The sequence below is a fragment of the Acipenser ruthenus genome, chromosome 4 (genome assembly GCF_902713425.1).
Source record: "Acipenser ruthenus chromosome 4, fAciRut3.2 maternal haplotype, whole genome shotgun sequence".
Classification (NCBI taxonomy): Eukaryota; Metazoa; Chordata; class Actinopteri; order Acipenseriformes; family Acipenseridae; genus Acipenser; species Acipenser ruthenus.
Genome location: NC_081192.1, coordinates 61,750,942 through 61,776,260, shown reverse-complemented (window position 1 = coordinate 61,776,260; position 25,319 = coordinate 61,750,942). Strand labels below are relative to the sequence as shown.

The following is a 25,319-nucleotide window of genomic DNA, read 5'->3' as shown; positions in this document are numbered from 1 at the left end:
CACATCCATGTTTACCAGGCCACTGTCAAAACCGTAGGAGAACACAAACAATGCTTAACCTGTAATGATTACTGTACAAGCATTAATAACACTGCGTGTGTTGACAACAAATAAGGCCTAATACATGTATAAACCTTGCTTGGATCATGCTGGCACATGCTTTGTGTGCTTTGCAATTCAGTGTACTACAAGTCCATTTGTTTTGAGCTACATCTATAGCACTTCCTTCGGCCGTCAATTTTGTTTTTTTTTCATGCTAAATGGACACAAGTTTCCATTCTGTCTGTTTCTGGTGGTTTTAATTAGGGGTGATGTTGCCAAACTAGTTCCGGGAGGCCTCTGGCAATCACATTATTATAATTCTATAATAGTTTGTGGCCAAAAACAAGGTGTCCTGGGTTTGGTTGACCTTTATTTCGGGATATGGGTGGGAGGGTGGGGGACGACTTGCTAAGTGTTATGATTTTGGTGCAGGTTCAAGCCTTCATCCAGTAATACTAATTAACTGCTGTACTTTGCCTGCCCATGCCCCACTCAGTGTGTATATTGCCAACAGGGCAGTTCAGTTTGACTTTAATGTCATAAAAAAAATCAGCCCATGTACTTTTATTGGTTTATTAATTGATTTATTTATTGCTCTGTTGCAGCCAGTGCCTTGTTAGAAATATTGCAAAAGTCCTGGATTCTGGATACAATCAGGGTGGAGGGTTTTTAATACTTTTTAGCTCAGTTATCAAGAAGCGACTGGGAAACGTGATATTTCAAGCCACCCAAACTTTTAACGGGAGCGGCAGAACATACAGAAACTGCACTCCATTGCAGCAACCCTTAGCTATCTTAACACATCACCTGCTTTTAGTTACTGTAATCACTGTGGTGACTTTGGGCACAAGTTAAAGCCCTGTCACACGTCCACTGCTAGGATGTTTCAAGAAAAAAAGAAACTAACACAGCAGCATGTCAAAATGTATTGTGTGAGCCATCGGAGAAGGGAATCAGCTCAGTTAAGACATTGCCAGGAACCAGTACTGCATACTTGATAGGCTTGGAAAGGAAGTGCAGAGTTAGTAAATGCCTCTGCTGGTTCAGAATGTTCCAGTGTGGTTGGAAACTTTGAGAAATGGCCTGGGTGAGAAGAACAAGACCTTATTGACAGGGTTCAATCCTGGTTAGGTCTGGTTTGCATCAACTTTCTGTATGAGTAGTGCTTTTTTTTTGCCCAGGGGCTCCTACGTCCTGGCTTTTTTTTTATTTTATATATATATATATATATATAATATATATTTATATCCTTTTTTCCGAAACAGGTTATGCAATCATAGGAGAACACAGAGGATTTTTTATTCACCTTTAAGAAATTGTTAGAAATAAAATATAAAATTACCCAAGCCTGGTTTAAAAATATCATACTTTCCAGAGTCCTTTTTATAAGTGCAAATATTATAATGCGAATGCATTTTTTTTTCTAGAGAGCCTCATTCACACCTGCTGATTTTATGGGCTATGGCTCTCTCTAACATTTCCGTTTGTGGTGGCATTGAAGCAGTGGCTTGTTGTGGTTTAAGTTAAGCCTATGACATTTTTTTTCTTGTCTGGTTTCTACTGGTAGCTGGGAATCACGCATGTGCGTGTCATGTAGTGTGTTGTAAGAGAAAATCTTGTGCAATATTTCATCATTATTCCTTCAAAAATAATGTCATACACGTGTTAGCTGAGCTACTAGACTATTAAGTAAACCACAGATTGTAAGCTGAACAACATGCCTACAATATTCTATTCCATCTGGGGTTTGGCATTAATAGTTATTGCCTTGCTAAATTGCTCAATAGGAACCATTATAAGCAGCATCAGAAGCATAACGTTTCGTGCAGTCACCTCCACCCTTTATGGACCAAGGGCTAGTCCACACTGAGTCATACTTTGCATTGGGGTCAAAACTGACCAGTATGCTGTAGCACTCATGGAAAAAATATACAAACCATAAAAGTAGTTTTTATTCTGAAAAATCCCATGTAAAAGGATACAGGTATTTGCTCTGCTAAAACTGAATGATTCAGTGCTGTTTGTTTTATATGCTGCTAACTTAAGTAAATACTAACAATCTCCAAAAATAACCTGGACTGCCCTGTACATACTGTAGCTGCCAATTTTCCTTTAGCTTCTATGGTACTGAGAGCTGTAAATTAAAAACAAAATATATATGTGAGTTCCTTTTCCTTCAATGCACTTCAATCCACCAGTAAAGAAGGGGAATATCTATCTGCAGTAAACTAAACTGTACTGTTTCTACTTTAGTCATGAGATTCACAAGCAGCACAATCTAGGGACCAACTCAATACAAAAACAAAACCAACATTCAGAAGTTCTGTGAATAAACTCTTCATTGCTTACAACAATGCTACTCATTTAATAAGCATTAAAGAGTTTACTAGAATAAACTGATGAAATTACTGTACAACAAAGCAAATGAGTAACTGAAGGAGTGATTTAATTTAGCGACTGATATCTTTGAATGTAGTTTAGTAGAGACTAGTAGAGCTACCGGTATTACGAAGAACTTCTGCAAAGGAAAGTAGCTCATACAGCAAACAGCCCTTGGTGAATAGCTAAACGTTTAGCAGTAACTGAAGTTTGTACATGTTTAAACTTCACACCACTAATGGCCTCTTTTGCAGTCCTCAGTTTGTCTATGATAACTCTAATACCATAACCCTACTATCTTATTGGTGCATCTGGGTAATGCACTCTCTTTCTTTTGTCTTTTCAGGATGGCTCGTATTTGGCTGAGTTCCTGCTGGAAAAGGGCTATGAGGTGAGCAAGTGCAGACTGATGGATTCATCAGACCAGGGTTGTCCTGGCTTCCCCCATGACTGTCCCTTGTGCTTCTCTCTGTTTTTTCAGGGAAACCCAGATACGTAATCTTGTCTCTAGAGAAAAACTTTCTGCCTGGCAGTATTGAAGCAAGCTGATTGTCTTCGTTATCTCTTTGCTGTTGAATTCTCTCCATTTGCGGCTGTTTTCTGTACGGGGGCAGGGGAGGGGGGTAGTTATCCCACACTCACACGCTTCCCCAAAGTGGCCAGATAAGCACCAGCCTTTGCAAAATGAATGCTGCAGGGAATAAAGAGGATAATTTATGATGCAAACCACCACATAAACCACAAATGAGATCATGTCAGATTCGGAAATTGCAGTGAGCAATAAAGTTACAATAACAGTGGAGATTTTTCACAGAAGACCATATTTGTCACTGTAGACTAATCCAGTGGTACGCAAACTTTGTATATGATGCCCCCCCCCCCCCCCCCCCCCCCCGTGACACAGATATAAAAACGTTAGAACTTAACTTTATATTTTAACAGGTGTTTTTTTTTCTGGATTTAATATAAATCACTTATCTTTTCCAAGATGTAACCACAAAAGTCCAGATTTAGCTAAATGCATAAGCATATCAGAAAATCAAAATCAGTCAATGCATCTTCCTTTTTTTTCTTTTATTTTACACTCAGCGAGTGAACATTTATCAGATATGTTAAATCTGGGTTTCTAACAAATAAATCTGTGAATAAATACTTTTTTAAAACTTGCCGATTTCAACATTTGCCTGACAGATAAATCTGAAAAACATTATCGTTCAGCAGTAAATCTAAGAAAATAAATCTGTGTTTTCACAAACAAAAACAAAAAAAAATCATTGCCAGTTACTGGTATATCTGAAGCTAACATGCAAGCCCACGCCCATTGACGCGTTTGGTTTGGCATTGCTGCAGAGCTGCCACACTCTGACTTAAGAATGTGTTTGTTAACATTTTTGTATTTCTAGTAAATCTAGAAATATGGAAGCCACCATTTCGGCTTTGTTTACTGCAGTTATACTGACACCACTTAAAACATGATTTCTCCAGTTCAACAAGAGTGATAGTCAACGGCTCATTTGAAGCCCTCTAGTCATAGTCGCGTCCCCCTTACTGACTCTCCGTGCCCCCTACTTTGCGCACCACTGGACTAATCAAAGGGATGAAGGCAAAAAAGAGATGTGACAACTCATTTTATAAAATGAAATAATACATAATCCTATTTGAATAGCAATCATGCAGAATAAGGATGGTTTAATTAGAACAATGGGGGTTTCTGATGTGTCTATATGTCTGGAACAGTTATGTTTATACCATATAATTACTCTTGTTTATTTCAATGTTACAAAAGTTCTGTGCACCAAGAAATTCAATAAGTTGTCAATAGTTATCAAACTTTCATTTAGAAATAGGTTTAAAAGAGTCTCAGACAAAGTTGTCTACTTAGGGGTGTAAACTTAAAAAAAAATAAAAAATAAAAAAAAAAACCACTTGTTGTCCAAGGGACAAAATGCTAGAAAAATCGACTTGTCCTTCTTAAAAATCTACTTCTCCTCCCTGCTCCACATAACTTGTAGGATTTTGGTTTTATTTAGCCGTGAACACAACCAATCAATTAGTGATTAACGGGTGGATCTAGCCTGTAGCTTGACTAGTTCACTAAATTCTTCAAGATACACAAAAGGCTCCCTGTGACCCCACCTCACCTCAACAAATGGATAACATACTTTAGGAAATGTTCTTTTCAATGCAGTTTGGAATCCATTTGCTTGTAAATTGAAGCAACATACTAAGAGTACAACTATAATAAGCAATACTTGGGAGTTATTTGGATTGTTGTTGTTAAGAACCTGATACAGTACATACAGAACTGGGGTTGGACAAAAAAAAAAAAAAAAAAAAATAGAAACCCAGTACAAAAGAAAGGTGTATTTGAGGCATTACTACAATAAACAGTATAATGCAGTATACTGGTATAAAACTCAGTTTTCCACTCCTGTTAATAGTTACTTTGCATTTCACAGTTCATGCCAGCGCACAACATTTGTATTGTTAGTACTATTTTTTATTATTGCTATTACTGCACAGTCCCTTAGATCAGAAGCTGATCATTCTCCTCCAGGTCAGGTTCAAGAAAAAAAATTAATAAATAATATGAACTCCCTGTGAACAGAATCCACTAATCCTACATTTTTAACTAGATTATTGGGTTTACACAGACAGGTGAAATGTTACATTTTATGAACTTTCATCATTGATTACAGTGTTACTTTCTGTCATGGATTAAGTGCTCTGCATGTCTTTCTCACCCAAAACAAAATAGGTACATTGTTCTTGCTTTCCCTGTCTTCTTAACTGAGAAGTGAGCGCACACCTCAGTGGGCAAATATTAACTCTCCTAATGTATAAGCTTACAGCTAAAGCTCCATCAAGTATGGTCTGTCAGCAGAGCTTAAGTTCGTTGTCTTTGACCATCGCTCTGCGGTTTTGCACATGCCTGAAAGACAAATGAAAGATCAAATATTTGAGAGCCGACAGCCTCCGTCAACAGGCTTCTGTTGGGCAGATAAGCTGTTGGCTGGCTTGCTGTCATTATCAGTTGTTACACTTGTAATAATGCTCCTTTCTACTTTTATTTTAATCTGCTGTATGAAATTAAGGATGTGTGATTGTAGACTTTCGGGCAGTCCTGTTGGTATACCAATTTTTTTTTTTTCTTCTCAAGACAAATTTTCTCCTACGTCTTTTGGATTCTTTTTTTATTTTCTTCGGGAAACTTGTGACAGGAAGGCAGTATTCCACTGGCAACACATTAACAATCATTAAAATCCAATCAAGGGGCAGGATGCTACAGTGAATAGAGGAAAGAAGGGCAGGGCACAGTGACCTGTTGTACACTACTACAGACTCCTGCAATTATCTATTTTCTACAGTGTTTCCTATGGGAGAGTCCACAGCATGTGTCTCTGCAACTCTGCAGAGCTGTCTTGCCAACAATTTGCTCCTTTGCTCCAAGGTATTTGAAGAGTTGTGGGGGCATTTAAAAAAATAATAATAATTATCGCCTGTAAAGCTTGAAGTAAATCTTATGTTTTAATGGTCTTACTGTCTTTAAAAAAATATATACAGTTATAGTCAAAAGTTTACATACCCGAATGGTAATGTATAATTTCTAGAAATTTCTCAAACAAATAATTATAAGAAAAATCTTTTGTAGCAAAAGTTTTGCTTTTGTGGATGAGGAAAAAAAGTTACAAGAAATAGATGTCTACAATTATTTATTTTAGCAATTTTTTAGCAAAAATGCTAATTCAAAAGTATTCATACCCTGACAAGGAAAATTAATTTAATAGCTAGTTGAGGCACCTTTAGCAATAATAACCTATTAGGATGTTTGTCAATTAGCTAATGGCATGATTCTTTATTAATTTTTGACCATTCTTCAATGCAAAATTGTTCCATTTCATTCAAATTCTGAGGACTTGTGCACAGCCGCCTTCAACTCATACCAAAGATGCTCAATCAGATTTAGATCGGGACTTTGACTGGGCCATTCCAGAACCTTGGCTTTATTCGTCTTTAACCAGTTGAGCTTTAAAGTTTTGTAGTGGAGGGTTTCAGATGATTGACCAATATATTTTGGTTTGCTATGGAATCCATTTTACCATGTAATGGAACTAAATTCCCTGTGCCATTAGAGGTAAAACAGCCCCATAGAAGGATATTACCACCTCCATGCTTGACAGTAGGTATGGTGTTCTTTTCTTTTGTATGCCTCACCAGACTTTCTCCAAACGTAACGACTATCAGCATGACCAAATAGCTGATAGTTTTGTTTCATCACTCCACAAAACCTTTGACCAGAACTCATATCCATCATTCAAATGCCGTTTTGCAAACTTTAAGTGAGTGTCCTTGTGACATTTTCCTAAGAGTGGCTTTTTCCTTGGCCTGAGACCATTGAGACCTTCACCATGCAATACTCGAGCTATGGTTGAAAAGGAAACCCCAGTCCCACTTGCAGCCAATTCACTTTGAATATCTTTGACAGTCAATCTAGGATTGTTATTAACCTTCCTCACAATTCTTCTACATGTTCTTGGTGACAAGAACCTTCTTTATTTCAGACCGAGGGAGTGTTGTGACAGTACCATGAGTCGTGTACTTCTTGATAATACAAACAATAGTTGAAATTGGGATACTCAAATGCTTAGAAATCTTCTTGTATCCTTATCCAGCTTTATGACAATAAACCATTTTCTGCCTGAGGTCTTCAGATAGCTCTTTACTTTTTTCCATATTGACTTATTGGTAACTTAATGTATCTCATCTGAACAATGTGCGCTAATGCAAAACAGAAAATCAGGGGGTGCTTTTCACCTGTATTTACCATATAAAAGTTCTGTGCGATCGCTGAGAATGCACTGTTAATAATTTCCATTATTAATCATTTTCAATCTACACCACCCTTTTTTTCCTATCTCTCCTAATGAGGTGTTATTCCATTTCAATAGATTGAACCATATCCGGTGGTTCCCCTACCATTCTACAGGCCCGGCTGCACGTCGGGTCAAAAAAGGCAGCTGCCGGGCCTACAAAATTGGGAAAAAAAAAATTCATAATTGCACATGTTTGTTTTAGCAGAACAGGCTCTGCAAGGCTCCTGCCTCGCCTTGCCTCGCCTCGCCTCCCCACAAGTACCACAGGCCCGACTGGGTAGGTTACATTTAACTAGTATAATATATATATATATATATATATAGTGCACATGGCTTCCGTTTCACGATTCCAGGAAAATGGGCCAGTGTGCCAAAAAGCTTAAAATGAATTTACAAACCATTTTTTATAAACATAACTACAAACTAATCCTAACTTTCCCGCCGCACGTCATATTTGTTTTACAGTCAGACTCTGAAACGGCGTACTGAAGTGCTGTGTTGGTACTCGTTCCCGTGACATGGCAAATCTTTTACAAATCGGGTTTTCTACAACTTTAGCAAACAATAAGCCAAAAGGAAAGTGCTGAAATCAATAAATCATAAATAAAGTAATTATGAAAAAAAATGAAGACGAACATTTAGAGTGGAGGCTTCATCTGGCTTCATTATGACAGTGAAAAAAAAGTAACTTTCTGCCTTGTTTGGCGTCAGTTTCCCAGACTTGCAGCAGCTTTATTTGTTGTGAATTCAACATTTCATTTACATCATATCCAGTCTCACAGTAAGATGTCCCGATCGACACCCAGATACGCGATCGAATCCTCTAACTTTTTTATTTGGGATCCGATGTGTTCAGGTCAAAAATGCCATTCACAATCTTTCCAGGACTCGTTGATATCACTCAGCAAGATTGGCGCTGACTTGGGAGAGGCTACAAAAGTGACAACGCTCTGAGAAGGATTGTTATTATTTTGTATTATGAATATTGTTTTAATATTGTTTATTATTAGGATTTGGGATGGGAATTTGAATACACAGGGTGCAACATTTTTGTGTATTCGATTACCCGAACTCTCTCTGGTCCCTTACGCTACCAAGAATAAAAGGCAAATGTGTGTGTAAAGCAGACAGCATAACAGTGTAAGCTGGTAAAGTTGAGCCAGGTTTACAAAGCGTACAAACAATGTCCAAGACCAGATTTCTTTGTTCAATACCCTATTTCTGAATTAAAATACAGAACTTGATGAGCAGCAACGTCACAGTGTGTATCTCTTCCAATTAAAGCAATAGTAGCATAATATTGCGCAAACCACCAAATAATAATTTTTGCTGTAGTGTATTCAGAATAAGATAACACCTGTCATATAGCGACCTAAATATTATATATCTGTTTAATTCTAACAAATAATATTTATAAAGTAATCTTAATAGTGTAAATATTGTAACCTAGCCAAAACAATAGAAAATACATTCCAACATTACAATAGTTTAACATTACTAATTACAACTAGCTATCAAGTACTGACATCAGATGAATTTAAGTCAAGTTACTTTGTTTATTCAATAACCTGTAAATAATTCAAAACAAGGATACTTGGTTGTAATTTTAATGGTCAGTGCAAATGTTGACATTACTCCATCAATTCACAGAAAGTCAACAGTAGATGTTTTACATTGAACTGCAGTCCAGAGTTAAAAAATAACTCCTTTCCAACTTGCCTTTTCTTATTAGTCACTGTGTTGTTCTGCTTAACATTTAGTACGTCTTTATATTCATCATAACGTTAAATGACCTTTCTAATTTCAATGTTACCCAAGTTTGGATTACTTCTTTTAGCACTTGCTATATACATTATTTTATTTCAGTTCACACACACAAAGTTCGCTGGTGCCATAGTTCCAGAAGCTGTTTCATGACTGGCTAGCAACAGCTGCAGAAGCTGCTGTGTACAGTCATTACAGCAGAATCCATGCAGGGATCTTATGATTTCCATTACATGAGAGTAGATTTTAAAACTTCATGCTGATTTGAACTCGGCTCTCGCCAAGATAAGCACCAACTAAGACGTAGCTTTACAGTAAACTAATGTGATCCATCTGTGTCTCCATCCATTTGTGTTTCCTTCCATATGATGATGTAGATATCCTTCTGCCTGGTGTTGATGGCTGAAGTGTAATGCTGGCTCCAGGGATCAGCTTATTTTGCCTCCCTAGCGCATCAGCACACATAGTGGCTGCGATGCTGGCTCCGGGGATCAACCACAGTGCGGTCTCCCCAGTGCATCAACATGACAACCGTCTGGATTGAGCTAAGTAAGGTACATCTCTGGGGTCTTCAAGTGAGCACCTTCCATCCTCGGTGTTTCGTCGACTAGCCCACGACACCTCAAAGGGCTCGATGGTGATTCTGGCGTTCCAGCATCACCCCCCTCCGTCCCCCACTCAACTCAGCCCAGCTTACTTACCCGTACATCAGCGTTTCTTTCTTTTCTTGTGCTTGAGATCAACCAGCTGCTCCTCTCTGCTGCTTCAGATAAGTTCTTCACTGTGTGACGCAACTCTTTGGCACTGAATCCAACGTCTCTGAGAAACCAGGTTGTAGAGTGTGCCACAAATCCCCGACAACCCACCTCCACTGGGTAAACCTGGACTCTCCATCCTCGGTGTTCCGCTTCAGCGGCTAGCTGAGCATACCGCAGTTTCTTCCTCTCATACGCCTCATCTACAGCATCCTCCCATGGCACTGTTAACTCTACCAGGTGAACAAAGCGTGCTGATCCAGACCACAAGACAATATCTGGTCGAAGGTTAGTGGTGGATATTTCACGTGGAAAAATAAGCCGTTGACCAACATCTGCCAGCATTTTCCAGTCTCTAGCAGCTTATAGTTGTCCTGGGCAAGGCTTGGTTTTAACACCTTTTCTTGGCGGTTGCTCTCTGGGGCGGAGGAATGTTGTCTTTTGTGTGTAATGTTTTGATGGAACTGGTGGAAACTTATTGGTTATGTTACGCTTGTCTTCCAATGCTAAGGCCAAACATCTCAGCACCTGGTCATGGCACCAAGAAAACAGTCCTTGGCTAAGAGCCACCTTACATCCTGTCAAAATGTGCCTTAATGTTGCAGGTGATGAACACAAAGGACATGAGAGATCCTGTCCTACCCAGAGGTTTAGGTTATGTGGTGATGGGAGAACATCATATGTTGACCTGATGAGGAAACTAATCCTGCTCTGTTCCATTGTCCATAGGTCTTTCCAACTGATCTTGCATTGTTCCACACTCTCCCATCTCATCTATTCTCCCTGCTTGGCCTGGGAAATGGCCTTTATACACCTCATCCTCTCCTCCTGCTTTTGCACCTCGTTGACTACCAGCTTCCTCTGTTGAGCTGGGGCTGCTTTGTGCCATGTAGGAGGAGCTGAACTGAGACCAAGACCCCCTCTTCCATGCTGAACTTGCCCCATGATATCACCGATTCGAAGGGCAGCCTTTGCATCTTCCACGGCTTTCTTTGCCGCCCACTTTCTTCCAGTTAGGTGCTGCCTCCGTTGCGCATTTGTCGCTTAACTCTACTAATTTCATTTCAAGTCGGACCTTGGTGCACTTAAACATCTCTTTTAGAGCGGAGAGTATCATTTGTACACCGATCACCTTATATCAAAACTGTGCGCTTTCACACTTTGTATTATCAATTTCAGACTGGTTTCCCCAAATGTTGTCCATCATTTCATGCACACCTGGCTTGCATTCTAGTTCACATTCTGAACCCCCCACTTTCTTTCTTTCTTTTTTTTTTTTAAATCCTCAATTTGTAAATGATCCCTGTGGGTTCTGAGTTCAGATCTGCGTTCAGTGTTTTTTGTGTCTGTGTCTGCATGCTGTGTCCTGGTTAACAGCAACTACAAGTTTGCTCTGCAGTGCCTGCATTGGGGGAGTCTACCCAGAATAGCTGTGGGTAGTACAATACAGAATTCCCTCTAACACTAGCTTTTCCTTCTAAGGAACCAACACAACTTTCCTGCTGATTTTAATGTGAGGTGTGTTATATTTAGCTAGCTCAATGTAATATATCAATTTATTATTGTCTCTCTATCTCTCATTGCCCATATCTATTAACTGATTTTGTTGAATAATTAGTTTGCCGCCTTCAATGCAGAATCCTCGTTTCTGCCAGAGCAAGTTAACTAACATGTAAAGTGTGTGTGTGTAGCTATGTAATGTCCTCTCGTATCACTCTTTCTCAGAAAAGAGTACATTGCTCTGTCTGCTTGTTGCAGTGTTTGCCCAAGCTGCAATTTGATTTGAGACAGTTTCTCTGCCTCGATCTGAACATCTGGAAAACAAACAGAATGTTTCATTAGCTTTGCATTTTTGGGGTTAAGCTTTAACCTGGCTCTTTCCAGCAACTCCTGTTCTTCTGTGGTATTTGCTTGAAACAAAAAATCATCAATATCATTAATAGCGTTGTACGACTAAGCATTCCTGCAAATCAGACTTCATATATGGGCCACTTGTTATTAATGCAGCAACACTGAGTTCAGTATTCTTATCCAATTGACTGTTATCAGAATTTAATTGCCATAAACCGTCCGGTTTCTTAACTGGCAACTCTGGGTTGTTAACTGCTAAACTCCCTTGCTGTAGCAGAGATGCTGTCTGTGAATCTTTGTGACACAGCTCAAGTTTCTGTGAGGGTGTGTCACTGTCTTTGGGAAACTGCATGTTTCATGGGGTTTCCATGCGGGTCAATTTACACGTGAAATGGCGATGCACGTTTGCTAGAATTACTTGGGTAAATCAGGTTTGTGGCCGAAAAAAACGGCCAAAGAGAGGGACAGGGTAAATCTCATTTACTCGTGTAAATGACGAAACACACGGGAAAACCACGCCAAGTGTAAATGTTAATGAGTGTGTTTATCCTTAACTGCTAAATGCTGAGATAAGAAATAAAAGAGAGGAAAGAGAAAGAAAAGAAAGGAAAGAGAAGCTGCTTCTTTTCGAGTCCAGATAAGTATAGTTTATTGAAGATAAAAGTTCTGAGTTGCAAAGTTACAACCAATCTTAAAGGTTACATGGTGACAACAGTTTGCAGGTATCCTCTTTCCAAGCACAGATCAGAGCAATGCCAGGAACATTACAGTATTCTCAGTTTAAATGCAGTCTCTCAATAACATCATGATTTTTCCTTAAACCAATCGGAAAAAGACACAAATGTCTTATCACTTGGTTAATTGTCCATTTGTCCTAGTTTTCATAACCCTGATAAAATCAATTGTAATTTCCTAGAAAACCTGTTTTATATCTGGTTAGATAGCATCAAAGGGTTTTGCAAAAAAATTGCTGAGATAAATAATTGTAGACATCTGTTTCTTGTGACTTCTTTTCCTCATCCACAAAAGCATGTAAACTTTTGACTACAACTGTATGTTTTATATATTTCGATGACTTGACTAACCAGGTTGAAATTAACGGTTCTGAGTCTAAAGCAGAGGTTCACAAACCTTTTTCGCAACACCCCCCTTCCGAGATGCATGCCCCATGCGCACTTTCCCCTGCTAATAAACAATACAATATTTAGAAAAAGATGATTTACCCAACATACTGTATAACAACATTTTTCTGAAGACAGAACGCAACATAGCACAGTACCACTATTTAAATACTTCATAAACTTGAATGTAAAAGAACACCTAATGAGTCATATTTACCTCAGTGAGTAGGATGAGCCTGTTTGTGGTATCTCGGCTTGAGTTTCAACCTCAGATCTGTCTCTACATTCAAGCGATTTCTGTATTTGTTCAAGTATTTTAATGGCTGTTTGTGACAATTCAGAGAACTCTCTTCGAATTGAGAGCCAGAACTGATCAACAGGCATAACCCATGAGCTTTTCCACTTCTTGCTATTTGGTAGGAGACCGCGTACGATGCTTCAAGTGCTTTGGCAGGTGTAGTGCTGCTTTTTTCGATTAACCTCCTTGTCCTTTGAGTTGAAAGAGCTTTCGTTCAAAAAAATCTCATGGCTTATCTTTGAGGGCAGGATGTTTGGTCTCCAGGTTTCATTCTATCATTGGCAAAGAACAGTCGCACAAACAACACACTGTGGTCGCTGATGTTCGTCAGAACCAATACATGTAAATCCCAAGTCCAAGGGTTGGTATTGCTGTTCTTTTTTTGCCTGACTTTACCTGCTCCTTCATCTGGACCAATATCCTCAACTTCACATTTTAATAAACGCTAAGTTGTTGTCCAAACTTAACACAACCGATCGCTAGCGAGAACAAATAACATCTGAATCACGTTAACGTCTCTACGTTCACACGTCGGTTTGGGTGCTAGGGGCAATGACGTGCATCGGAATATTGTTCAATGAAGCTTTGGTACAATGCACCTTGTTTTACAATCGCCAAGAAGTTAGAAACAAAATGCATCCATAACTTCATTATAGTCTCCTCCCAACACCAATTCAAGACAGTCTATTTTAAAGTTTACATTTTCAGCCAAACTGTTTCATTTAGCAGGAGTTGATTTTATCTTTCCCATACCGGGTACTGCTGTCTTGTGTACTGTATGTTATCCGTGTTTTGTGCTATTTTGTCATGGTAAATCGTATGGTGATGATCCACTGTAAATGCTGTACCTTGGTTTTTCTTTTATTTCGATTTAGCTGCCATGACGAATGCCTTTGCCTCTTACGATGGTTCAGAGATGTGGATCTCTTCCCCAGTTGTGACTCTGAACACAGCCGGGTAGAGCAGAGAGTATCTGTAGCCTTGGTTGATGCACTTGTGTCGAATCTCTGTGAACATCTTTCTTTTTTCGTCAAACTTTTTGGTAAAGTCCTGAAAAGTGTGTGTTTTTGTTATTTTTTAAACTTTTTGTCTGCACCTGCATTCTGTCTGGCGGTCCTGGGTCAGAAAGAGTACCCTTTTTACTAATCTAGAGCCCATGGGATCACTTACTATTATATATGTATTGAAGTATTACCAGGTCTCTTTTATTGCATCTCTCCTGGGATATAGGGGAGAGCAGGGGTGATGGAAATTTCCTGTCAATTATGAGCGGTTTGAGGTACTGAAATGAATTAACCCTGAAAGAAAGACATATTCCTAACATTCTTGATTCATAGGCTTGTATTTTTGTTTTTACACAGGTGCACGGTATTGTACGTAGATCCAGCTCTTTCAACACAGGCAGGATTGAACACCTCTACAAAAATCCTCAGACACATACAGAAGGAAGTAAGTCATTGTTTAATTCTTAGCCCAAGCGCCATGAAAAGCTGGGATCTTTCAGTTCAGAGGGTTTATGTTCATTATTGATGCCAAAGCATGTAACAAAAAAATACCTTTTGTTCCCTTTTAAGTACGAAATGTAAACATTACCATATGGGTATTTACCTCTTAAAGACCCAAAACCTGAATAAGATGTCAAAGCTGCTCGCAGAACCTGTGACAGTCATGAGCCGCCCCAGAGGGCACAGAAGGACTGCACTCACAGATCTCAGGGCCATTTTTCCTTTCAAGACTGACCTGACAGGAGAGCCTGGTTCAGATAAATATTGCCTATCTATTTTTTTTCTCGCAATTCTTGTGTTTACACAAATATTAAACAATATTCTTACGTTTGGTCCCACGGTGAACGAGAAGCTGCAGCACTGTCACTGTGTGTGGGAATCCACGAAGGAGCTGATTTGCCTGGTGCCTATGCGACTACCTCCAGCGCGCAAACCAGTGGAAAACTGGCGCCCTAGGCCCCAGCAGCCTCAAAGACCGGCACAGCCGGCTGCGCCCACTGCGGCTGCAAGAGATGATGGTCAGAACCGGGCCGCAGAGGCTTTAGGTTCTGCCACCCTGTGCAGAGACAGAAGCTTCAGGCTAAGCCGCAAGCTGAGCAGTAGCCCTAGGAGTTTGCTGCCATAGGCCCAGGGCCCCTTTTCAGGGGACCATCTAGAGTATTGGCGTCCGTGCACCACAGACATCTGGGTGCTTACTGCCGTTCAAACCGGCTACTCACTGCAGTTCAAGCACAGTCCCTCTCCCTTTCGGGGTGAGACTGCGGCATCAGTCACCGACCCACAGGACGCACTGTGGTGTCTCAGGAGGTAGCAGTTATGCTGCATAAACAGGCTATTCATATGATACACCTCCAGTTGGAGGAAATGTTCTACTCCAGGTACTGCTTAGTGCCCAAGCGGGATGGTGGCCTCAGACCGATCCTCGACCTCAGACAGGTCAACCTGTATCTGAGCCAAAGGAGGTTAAAAATGTTGACGATGCAACAACTGGTGCAGTCAATCAGGCCAGACGACTAGTTCACCACTGTGTACCTCAAAGACGCCTATTTCTATATCCCCATAAAGATCGGCAAACTTGAATACCTGCGGTTTGCTTTTAGGGAACAGTGTACAAGTTCAAGTTTTGCCGTTTGGCCTCTCTCTAGCTCCCCATGCCTTTTAGAGATGCAGGGAAGCTATGCTGGCCCCATTGAGACATTGTCCCCACTGGTTCTCCATAACAGGAGCCGTGGACCCACTGGCGATAGATGCCTTGGCACACCAGTGGCCGAGGCAGCTGCTGTATGCCTTCCCACCACTCGCCATGCTCCTGCTGTGTCTGGAGAAAATTACAGAGGTCTGGGCCAGGGTGCTATTAGTAGCTCCTTACTGGCCCAGGAGACTTGGTTTTCAGTTCTGATGCAGCTACTGAGCGTCCAGCCCTGGAGCCTGCCCAAACATCGTGACCTGCTCAGTCAGGTGCGGGGGACATTGTGACATCCCAATCCATCGAGCCTGTGACTCTGGGTCTGGCCCCTGAACGGCAACATTTGAGCCGTCCGGGGCTTTCCGACAGGGTTACTGACACCCTGCAGAATGCCAGAGCAGCGTCCACATATTCCCTGTATGGGTACAAGTGGGCTGTTTTCAGACATGGTGCTTACCTAAGGGTGTTGACCCCACGACCTGTCCTATGGCAGTTACACTGCAATTCTTTTGCAGGACCTGTTGATAAGGGGAATCCCCCTCTACATTAAAGGTCTAATTGGCAGCTATTCAGCTTGCCATATCAAAATTGATTCAGCCTCCCCAGGAGCACAGCTTCCTTGTGGTGCAATTTTTCTTAAAAGGAGCTTGGCGGCTTCGGCCACCCATGAAGAATGTTGTCCCTCCCTGGAGGCTTAACGTGGTGCTTGAAGCACTTATGAGCCCTTTGAGCCCTTGCATTCAGCTGAGCTGAAATATTTATCTTTGAAAATGGCTTTCTTGTTTGCAATCACATCCGCTAAGCGGTGGGTGAGATGCAAGTATTTTCAATTTGTGAAAGCCTGTTCAATTTTTGCAGAAGCCATGACAAAGGTTATGCTTCATACCAATCCTGATTTTCCTCGGCATTCCACATTAACCAGACTGTGGAATTGGAGACTTTCCATCTGCCTCCTTTCTAGTCGGACAGGGAACGGCAGCTCCATACGCTTTGCCCGGTGTGGACAGAACACAGAGTTGGAGACAGTGTGAACAATTTTGCGTCTGTAATAGGGCCAAGTCCCATGGTAAAGCCATGTCTAAGCAGAGACTATCCAAATGGATCACAGACACAGTCAAGACTGCCTATGAGCTTGCCCCCAACTTGCCCCCTCCAGAAAAGCTCACTGCCCATGCTACCAGGGGCATGGCAACTTCGTGGGCTTTGTTCCAGGGTGTATTTGTCAGAGACATTTGCAATGCAGCGGTGTGGGCTACTCCCCATACTTTTACACGGTTCTATCAATTGAATGTTGTAGATCCACAAAACCGTGGCTTTGGAATGAGAGTGTTAAGAGCACCTTACAACATAAACAGAGGTGAGTTCTCCCTCAAATTTTTAACCCTAGCTTGTTGTACTGGTGTTCCCTATCAAGTACATTTCGTACTTGATGGGGAACGTTAGGTTATTATCATAATCCTGGTTCCCTGAAATAGAAATGTAACCATTAACCTTCAAGGTCGTTGCATCTATGATTGCAGCAGCCTTGAAGGAAAAATGATGACGAGATCTGTGTGTAGTTGATATATGCCCTTGGTGACAGGCACAACTGTATCCCAGGCTCTGATGAGCAGTTTTTGTTATATCTGTTCAGGTTACAGTGTCTTTAGGGATAAATACACATTAGGTAATGTTTACATTTCTATTTCAGGGAACCAGGGTTATGATAATAACCGTTTTTTCAGCTACTGAGCTGAATTTTGTACACATACTGTATTGTGTATTGTTAGCATGATTACTTTTTCTTCTATCATGTGTAAAATCCAAGCAGCACACCTGTTTCATTGTCTTGGTTACTTAGCTGACACTCAAAACCTGTAGTGAGATCTTCCTGAAGTGGCCTCCATTTTAGACACATATTGTTTTAGATCTTAACTATATTCCAGAGGTTCATCTACGCATTTCCACAATTTCAAAATATTCCAGTTCAATTTGTCATATACAAATGCATTTTTTTGGTCCCATACTGGTTGTGATCTGTAGGAAGCTCTAGGTTGGTCCACACTTTAAAACTGCTTTGGGCATTTTTGTACAGTATTTAAAAAAAAAAAAAAAAAAAAAAAAAAAAAAAACTATGTATGAGTATGATATATTCAGTCATCACTTCCTGGTGACTTTTAAGCCTACAAGTTAAAACATCTATGTGGCCTCAATCTAACCCTCAGAATCTTGTCTAACCACCCAGTACATCCGGTACCCGTCCTTGCCCTGCAGCACTCTGCCTCTAGTGGATGTACTTGTAATTCTTAAATACATTTGCAAGAAATATCACCTAGAATTTTGACAATCTGATTTACATTTGATGAGAGGTAGCCTTGTGTTGATGGCTTATTTCATTTTCAAATACGAAACTGTCTAAATCAGAACAAGTAACACACATACACACATGGTTTTGGTACTTCTGATCTCAGCTCCAAAGCCCTGTGAAAGCCATACCTTTTGTATATTTCTCCTTTAAAATCTGACACTTTTTATTTAATTTTTTGGATAACAGACTCTCTGACCCCAGTTTTCACAAAATAAAAATAAAGTAGTTTATTTAATGCCATTGATGGTTCCGGAAATTCAGTTCTTTTCAAATTAAGGGCTTGTTATCTCTTTTCTCAATGCCAAAAAAAATAAATAAATAAAAGAATTGCTGTACTAACACCCAGAAAAGTAGGGTAGGTGATAGGAGATCCAAATTAGAGTTCCGCCCCCTTTCTAGCTGGCCGACTTCCTTTGAACCCTGGGAAATAACTGTCCAACCCGTCCGAGGTACTCTGTTCTCGCTACTTGGAGCCCTCACAGGTCGGGAGGGAGATTTACCACCAAGAATCACTGTATTTCTGTCCCAGGTATAAATTGAATTATTTGTGTTACTTGCAGAGGCATTTCCATGTTCATACACTTGAACTGTTGCAAGTTTCCAAGTGAACAAATAGCCACAAAGGTTTAGTGTTCTTCATCAGTGACACACAAGAACAAGTTCCATTATTTCTTTATTTATTTAGATATGAAGTTGCACTATGGAGATCTCACCGACAGTACCTGCATGGTGAAGATTATCAATGAAGTGAAGCCTTCAGAGGTCTTCAATCTTGGCGCACAGAGCCATGTCAAGGTAAGTCTAGAAATCATTTTTTATTCCACCCATATGTGCAATCATGCTTTCTCTCTGTCACATAACAAAAACACCTGGACCTTTCAAGGAATCAGTAGTGGTAGCAAAGAGAACAATTTGCCTACCCCTAATGCTTTGTTAATTGCCTTCTTAAAGGACCACGGCATGCCACAGTATTAGAATGGTACCCTCCAGCTTATTGGAACCACCTCTAATGCTCAAACATATATTTTCAGATATATATTTTTTTACATTAGACATCATCATGGAACCAGACCCGATGTTCTTCGAAACCAATATTACTAAACAATTAGTGATATATTTTAAGTGGAGAACTTTCTGTAGTTTAGACTACTAAGAATTTTTTAGTAGTAGGCTAATTGTTATAAATGTTTGAAATTGTGGATATAAATTACAAAAGGGCCCGTATTTATATTTTAGTAACACTTCTTTTGAATAAAATGTAGTTGTATGCTTTAATTTTCCATTATGTGGAGATTTGTTCATAGACTTGAGGCTTCACTTTTCCAAAACTGTATTAATAGAGATTTGGAGTGCACTGGCTTCTTTGGGCCACCAATGACAGAGACAGGAAACCCAGCATAACATCTGTAAGCCCTTTATTCTGCCCACAGTAGATGACCTGCTGTAACTACCCACAGGATTGTCCATAAAAAACCCAAGATAAGAGCAGTACAGTTTAAGGAAATGGATAATCCCCTAGTAGCTTGCCAAGCGGTGATGCTGTGTCTACCTTATGGAAGAAGTTTTTTTCTGTTAAATCACACATCCTCTGTGGTCTCTTTGTGTGACTCAATTGCGTCTTTGGGATGATTTCTACACCTCATCTCCCTTTCTGAATAATTTCTTTAAAAAAATATATTAAAAAAATGCCACACACAGTGTGGGCTTCTTTCCCAAGATTATGGGGTAGGCTGTTATGTTACAATATTTATACAGTTCGCACTTTGAAATACTAGTTTTAATCAGTGGCATCATAAGCGGACGTTCACTGTTGGCGAATACTGAATTTATTCTTCAAGTACATTTTTGGCTATTGTCTTTTATCAGTGCAGGCTTGACTTTCTGGTAATCTTTAGAAATAAATGAAGGGTGGCAATGTTCATATCCGATATGATATATTTTTTATCATTCTAAAAGTTGGCATTAGTACACCATAAAATGGTCAGCAGATCTTAAGTCAGAGGTTCCAGCTTTCACTGAAATGCAGAGTGGGTGTTCATGTTTATTGCACGTGTCATGTAATATTGTCTGCAATGACTAAGAAAATAGGGAACTGTGGGTCCCAAGAGAACATCTCTATTTTATGAAAGTAATTTCATAAAAGTAAAATGTTGATGTTACTAAATTCATTGATAATGATAAATTAGTGACACAGGATACTGTTATTTCTATGAATAAATCTTGACTGAGACTCATTACATTTTTTAAAGAATATTCAGAATGTTATCAGTTATATGCATCATGTAGATGCCATGCACTGCTATACATAGACATGTTCTCTTGTTTTTGTATTTCAGCAATACATAGCAATGCAATATACCCTCCGCATGGGTGTTGTTTTGACTATGTTTTCCACAAAATAAATCCCTCTATCACCCTTCCATACAAATACACGTGGGCTATGCTGAAAGTAAGAGAACAAAATTATAGGAAGCTGGTTTATTTTCCTGCAGGAAACCAATGAAGATGGAATTGTTTTTTTGACATTTTCTGGGCGAGTTCAGTACACAGTAAAAGGAACCACATTGTAAACAGTTGTTACTCCCACAGCACTTCTTCCAATACACTATTTCATAGGGTTACACAGACTTTTTCTTCACTTGTGAAGCATTTTCAAGTGTTTAATTAACTAAGAAGGGCACCTTGACAAACCTAGGACAATACAACTAATATATATGAGAACACACTTCAGTACCATCAGCCAGTCCAGCTCTTACAGGCTTCTATGGTAGATGCTTGCTGCTACATCACTACATCAGCTGTGAATCAAATTTAAAATCAATCCATGCAATTACCAGGTTTTTTATTTTGACTTGCTGTAATGAAAGCTCAGTTCACATACATTTGGACAGCAAATACTAAACAAAGACACAATTCACCAGCCAATCGATACTTAACAAGTATGAAAGCAACCAGCCCTGTACCTGCCACTGCTATTGCCACATCAGCTAACCCAGTGCATGTCAGCTCAACTGGAGCTCAGTATCTTTTAACAAGAAGAAACTGAGACACAGACAGTTCCGTAATATTGCTCCATTCGGGTATCTGGCACTGTCCAGATAAACTATAAACAACTTTGACAAGTAAAAAGTTAGCTGTTTGTTTGTTTTTCTTTCCTTATGTAAGTTATCCTTTATGAACATTTTCAGGACTATTTTCCTAAAACATTTCTCAGTGGAAGGGTACCTAACGAAGTATTACAAGTTCAAGTAAACCTAGGTTTTAAAGTATTGTTTTAAAGAAAATAATGAGAAAAAAGTTGTCTCATAGCAATAGTGCCTTCTGTGTGGTGTGTGTGTGTGTGTGTGTGTGTGTGTGTATATATATTGTAATATAGCGGGTTGTGAGAGACGGCAGGGAGGGGGTTAAAACCTCCCTGCAAAGAAAAAACATGTGAGAATGCACCGTGTTGTATTGCTTTATTGTTTCATTTAGTTTGTTAATTGTTTTATTGTTTAGTTTAATTGTTTTATTGTTAATTATCATCCGCACCTGGACGTTATTAAAAATTAGGTCCAGGTGCGGGATTTAAAAGGAGAGCAGGCAGTCTGCTCGAGGCTGCTGAGTAGAAGGAGGCAGAAGAGGTGCTCTGTCTCCGAGTAGCCAGAGAGAAAAAGTAAGTGCGGTGTCAAACCTGTGTGTTGAAGTTTGTGGTTTTGGGAAGGACGGGAAAACAGCGTAGCTGTCCCGCGTTAGTCAGGGTGTTCCTGAGAGTTGAGTTAGTGCTCCAAGAGGAGTTAGGTGTTTATTTTGTGTATTTTGTTTGATTTTTGTGTTTATTAAAAATAGCACCAGTGCTTAAAACTCCATTTCATTGTTCTGGGTCAGCTTAATGTGACCAAAGCACATTTCTTATGTCATGTTCTTGCACGTGTTTTATTAACTAGAATTAAAACGGAAAGTAAACTTTTTTGAAGCATCAGTTTAACAGAATCAAATCTTTATTTTCATCCTTGATTAAATTTGTGACATGTTAATTTACAGTATCTTTCATTATGAAACTGAGAAATGGCCTTATTACAAGTAATATATTTCTATATGATGTACTTTGACATATCTGCTGCTAGTCGTTCACTGTTTCACTTATTTATACTGTAATTCTGCATAATAAAGAATGAACAAAGCAGCAATGTGAATTATAAGTATGGCAAAGCTATTGTATAATATCAGTCAAGCATGCTAGAGCAGGGAAAATGTAACATAAAATGTAATGTACAGTTTGTATTAACAAAAAACACATATCAAGTGACATGAATTGTAGGCATATTGTATAAATAACATCAATAATTGAACAAGGTTTAATATAATTCGTATTATAACGATAGCAGATGTGGATCACATTTTGGCTGGAGTGCATGTTCCTGGTGAAGTTGGATAGTTGGCAGATAAAATTAGCAATACAGTCGGCTACCTAATCAGGATACTGATAATCGGGATTGCTACTTAAATGGGATACAACTCTGGGTGACGGTTCTTCCCAATGCTATTTATGTCGTTTAATTGGGACGTCACTTCGTTTATTTGGGAAACAGTGTTTCCAAATGATGACCGGAGATCGCTTTTCAGAGCAAGACAGGTTTGCGTAGCACAGTGCAGTGAGTATGTACGCTGTGACTTGAGTAAATTGCATAAACCACGTTGAACTGTTGAAGAAGGAGGAGTCTCCTTTGGTTTCTCAGGCTGCTGTTACAAAGAAATATTATTGTATATTAAATGATATATTTAACATTTAATCATAATGTGATGTGATTTCATTCTCTTTCGTTTAATTAAGAATCAAAAAAGTATGACTAAGGTTGTCTCGACTGCCTCTTGTTTAATTGGGACAGCCGCTTATTCGGGATATTGTTCCTTCACCCGAGGCGTCCCGATAAAGCGGTGCTGTCTGTAGTGTGTGTTATCACCTATTTGTTAATAACTGAATGCTTGGGATCACTACTACAGACTGTCACAACAACTGAGGGATGCCCTTTCATCAAGAGAATTCCTATCAAGTGAGTTGGTACAGGCTTGAACTACTTGGAAAACACTGTCCATAAAACAACTACAGTATTGTTCTCTCCAAAACCTTATAGTTTATCTTGGGAATGCTTACTGTATTTGCAACTGAAAATCATGCCACCGCTGCGGCTACTTCATCGACTTTAAGTGGGTGATAAAGACCTTGCACTTTTAGATACTGGTTTCATCCTTGGTAATCAGCTTGATTTTTATGATTGTCTAGGTGAAATGCGATTTGAGGGTATTATACAATACATTTTTGCAGCTGCTGCACGGATAGTGGTGATGTTGGTTTTGCCATATCTTACAGTGCTTCATTCTCCTGAATCCGTAGTCAAAACTCTTACTGTCAGAATCATTGCAACTAAGAATGTGGGGCAGCAGTGTGGAGTAGTGGTTAGGGCTCTGGACTCTTGACCGGAGGGTTGTGGGTTCAATCCCCAGTGGGGGACACTGCTGTTGTACCCTTGAGCAAGGTACTTTACCTAGATTGCTCCAGTAAAAACCCAGCTGTATAAATGGGTAATTGTATGTAAAAAGAATGTGGTATCTGTATAATGTGAAATAATGTAAATGTGATATCTTGTAACAATTGTAAGTCGCCCTGGATAAGGGCGTCTGCTAAGAAATAAATAATAATAAAATAATAATAATAAGAATGTGCATTGCATATGTGATTATGTGTGATGGGACTGCCTCGTTTAACAGAGGTGGTCTTATGTTCATGACATATTATTACCCTAGCAGGATACATTTTAAAACGCAAACATATTTTACAGGTAGGTTAATAGAGTAACCACTTACCAGGTATACAGACATTTCATACTCCAAAGGGTACATAGTGAAAGAGAAAACTTAAATTTAGTAAAGTTTGTGCTTCAGCATGACAGTTTCATTTTAATGTTTCTGTGAATAGTCCAGGGACATGTTATGGCTGTATCACCATTCAAACTCCTGATGATACCAAACATAACCTAGCAGACTACATATCTGAGCAAGCTGGAGGCTGTGCTAATTATTACATGCCACTCTGCATGGCTCACTTGTTTATTTTTGGCATGTTTGAGCTAGTTGCACTTAAAATGTAGCTGCCTTCTTCCTTGAGAATGTTTTGCGGAAATATTTCACTAGATTTTATAATGCAAGCATAACGGTTACAAAATCAAAACAGGTAATACAATGGACACACGTACTGTGTGGTTCCCCATAATCACATTAATGAAAGTAAAAAATGAGTAGACTGACAGACTAAAGCTCGGTATACACTGCCTGATGCGACCATCGCATAACACACTGCATCGCAACATATTAAACATGTTTACATTTTGCGAGCCGACTGAAATCGATCGGCCGATCCTGTAAAATCTCATCGCAAAGCATAACACACAGCCCAATGCGACTGAAAGATCGCATCAGACAGACAGACAGACAGACAGAGAGACAGACTGCATAAGGGACCCTAAAAAGTAATGCTGAAAAAAAGCCATTGGTTTTATAAGTTAAAACCATTGGACACCTTCTTGCCAGTCCTCTTAGCATGCCTGAAGTCAGATCCATAGTTAAATATTTAAGGACATGTGTGTTTGAATTCTAATGGTGCAGGCCCCTCTATTAGTCATCACTTGACTAAATGTGGCAGTTAGAAACTGGAAAATGTTAGCTAGTGTCTGTTCCTGATTTGCAGCAGATTTGGTTGATGGAAATGCTATTTACGTTATAGACATGGTGTAAACGTAGCTTTTGAATCTGGCTTTTGCCAGATTACAAGACATTGAAAGGCCTTGTAAAACGTCATTGTGTGGCATGACATTATTTTAATCTACTGCACTACATTCCACAGAGGGATTTGTAAGATGTACATACAATGGACTGCTACTTGATTGTAAAATATATACGAATTTGCTTGTACACCAAACTGTTAATGGAATACCAATTGTTATCCTGCAATAAAAAGCCCTATTACAGTGTCTGATTTCTTAGAAAAGGCAGATTTTTCCAGGTTTGTGATAAGTAAATTATGGGTAAGTGTCACAAAGACAGCCGGAGTGGGTGGCGTCAGACCAGAGCCAGGAAATAAATAAACAGAGAGAGATGTGGTTTGGTGGAGCTGAGCGAATGCTTTCACTCAGCATTTAATAAACAGCACAGAAAATAAAA

At 39.5% G+C, this 25,319-nt stretch overlaps 1 protein-coding gene across 2 annotated transcripts in view; it reads left to right on the top strand.

Annotated features, from left to right (window-relative positions):
* gmds (GDP-mannose 4,6-dehydratase) overlaps positions 1–25,319 on the top strand; it is a 412,968-nt gene that overhangs the window by 64,934 nt on the left and 322,715 nt on the right. For both annotated transcript variants that reach the window (XM_033999923.3, XM_033999922.3), the window contains 3 exons: positions 2,768–2,812; positions 14,446–14,533; positions 18,808–18,917. In XM_033999923.3, coding sequence (XP_033855814.3) covers positions 2,768–2,812; positions 14,446–14,533; positions 18,808–18,917 — 243 coding nt within the window. The remainder of the gene's footprint in view (positions 1–2,767; positions 2,813–14,445; positions 14,534–18,807; positions 18,918–25,319) is intronic.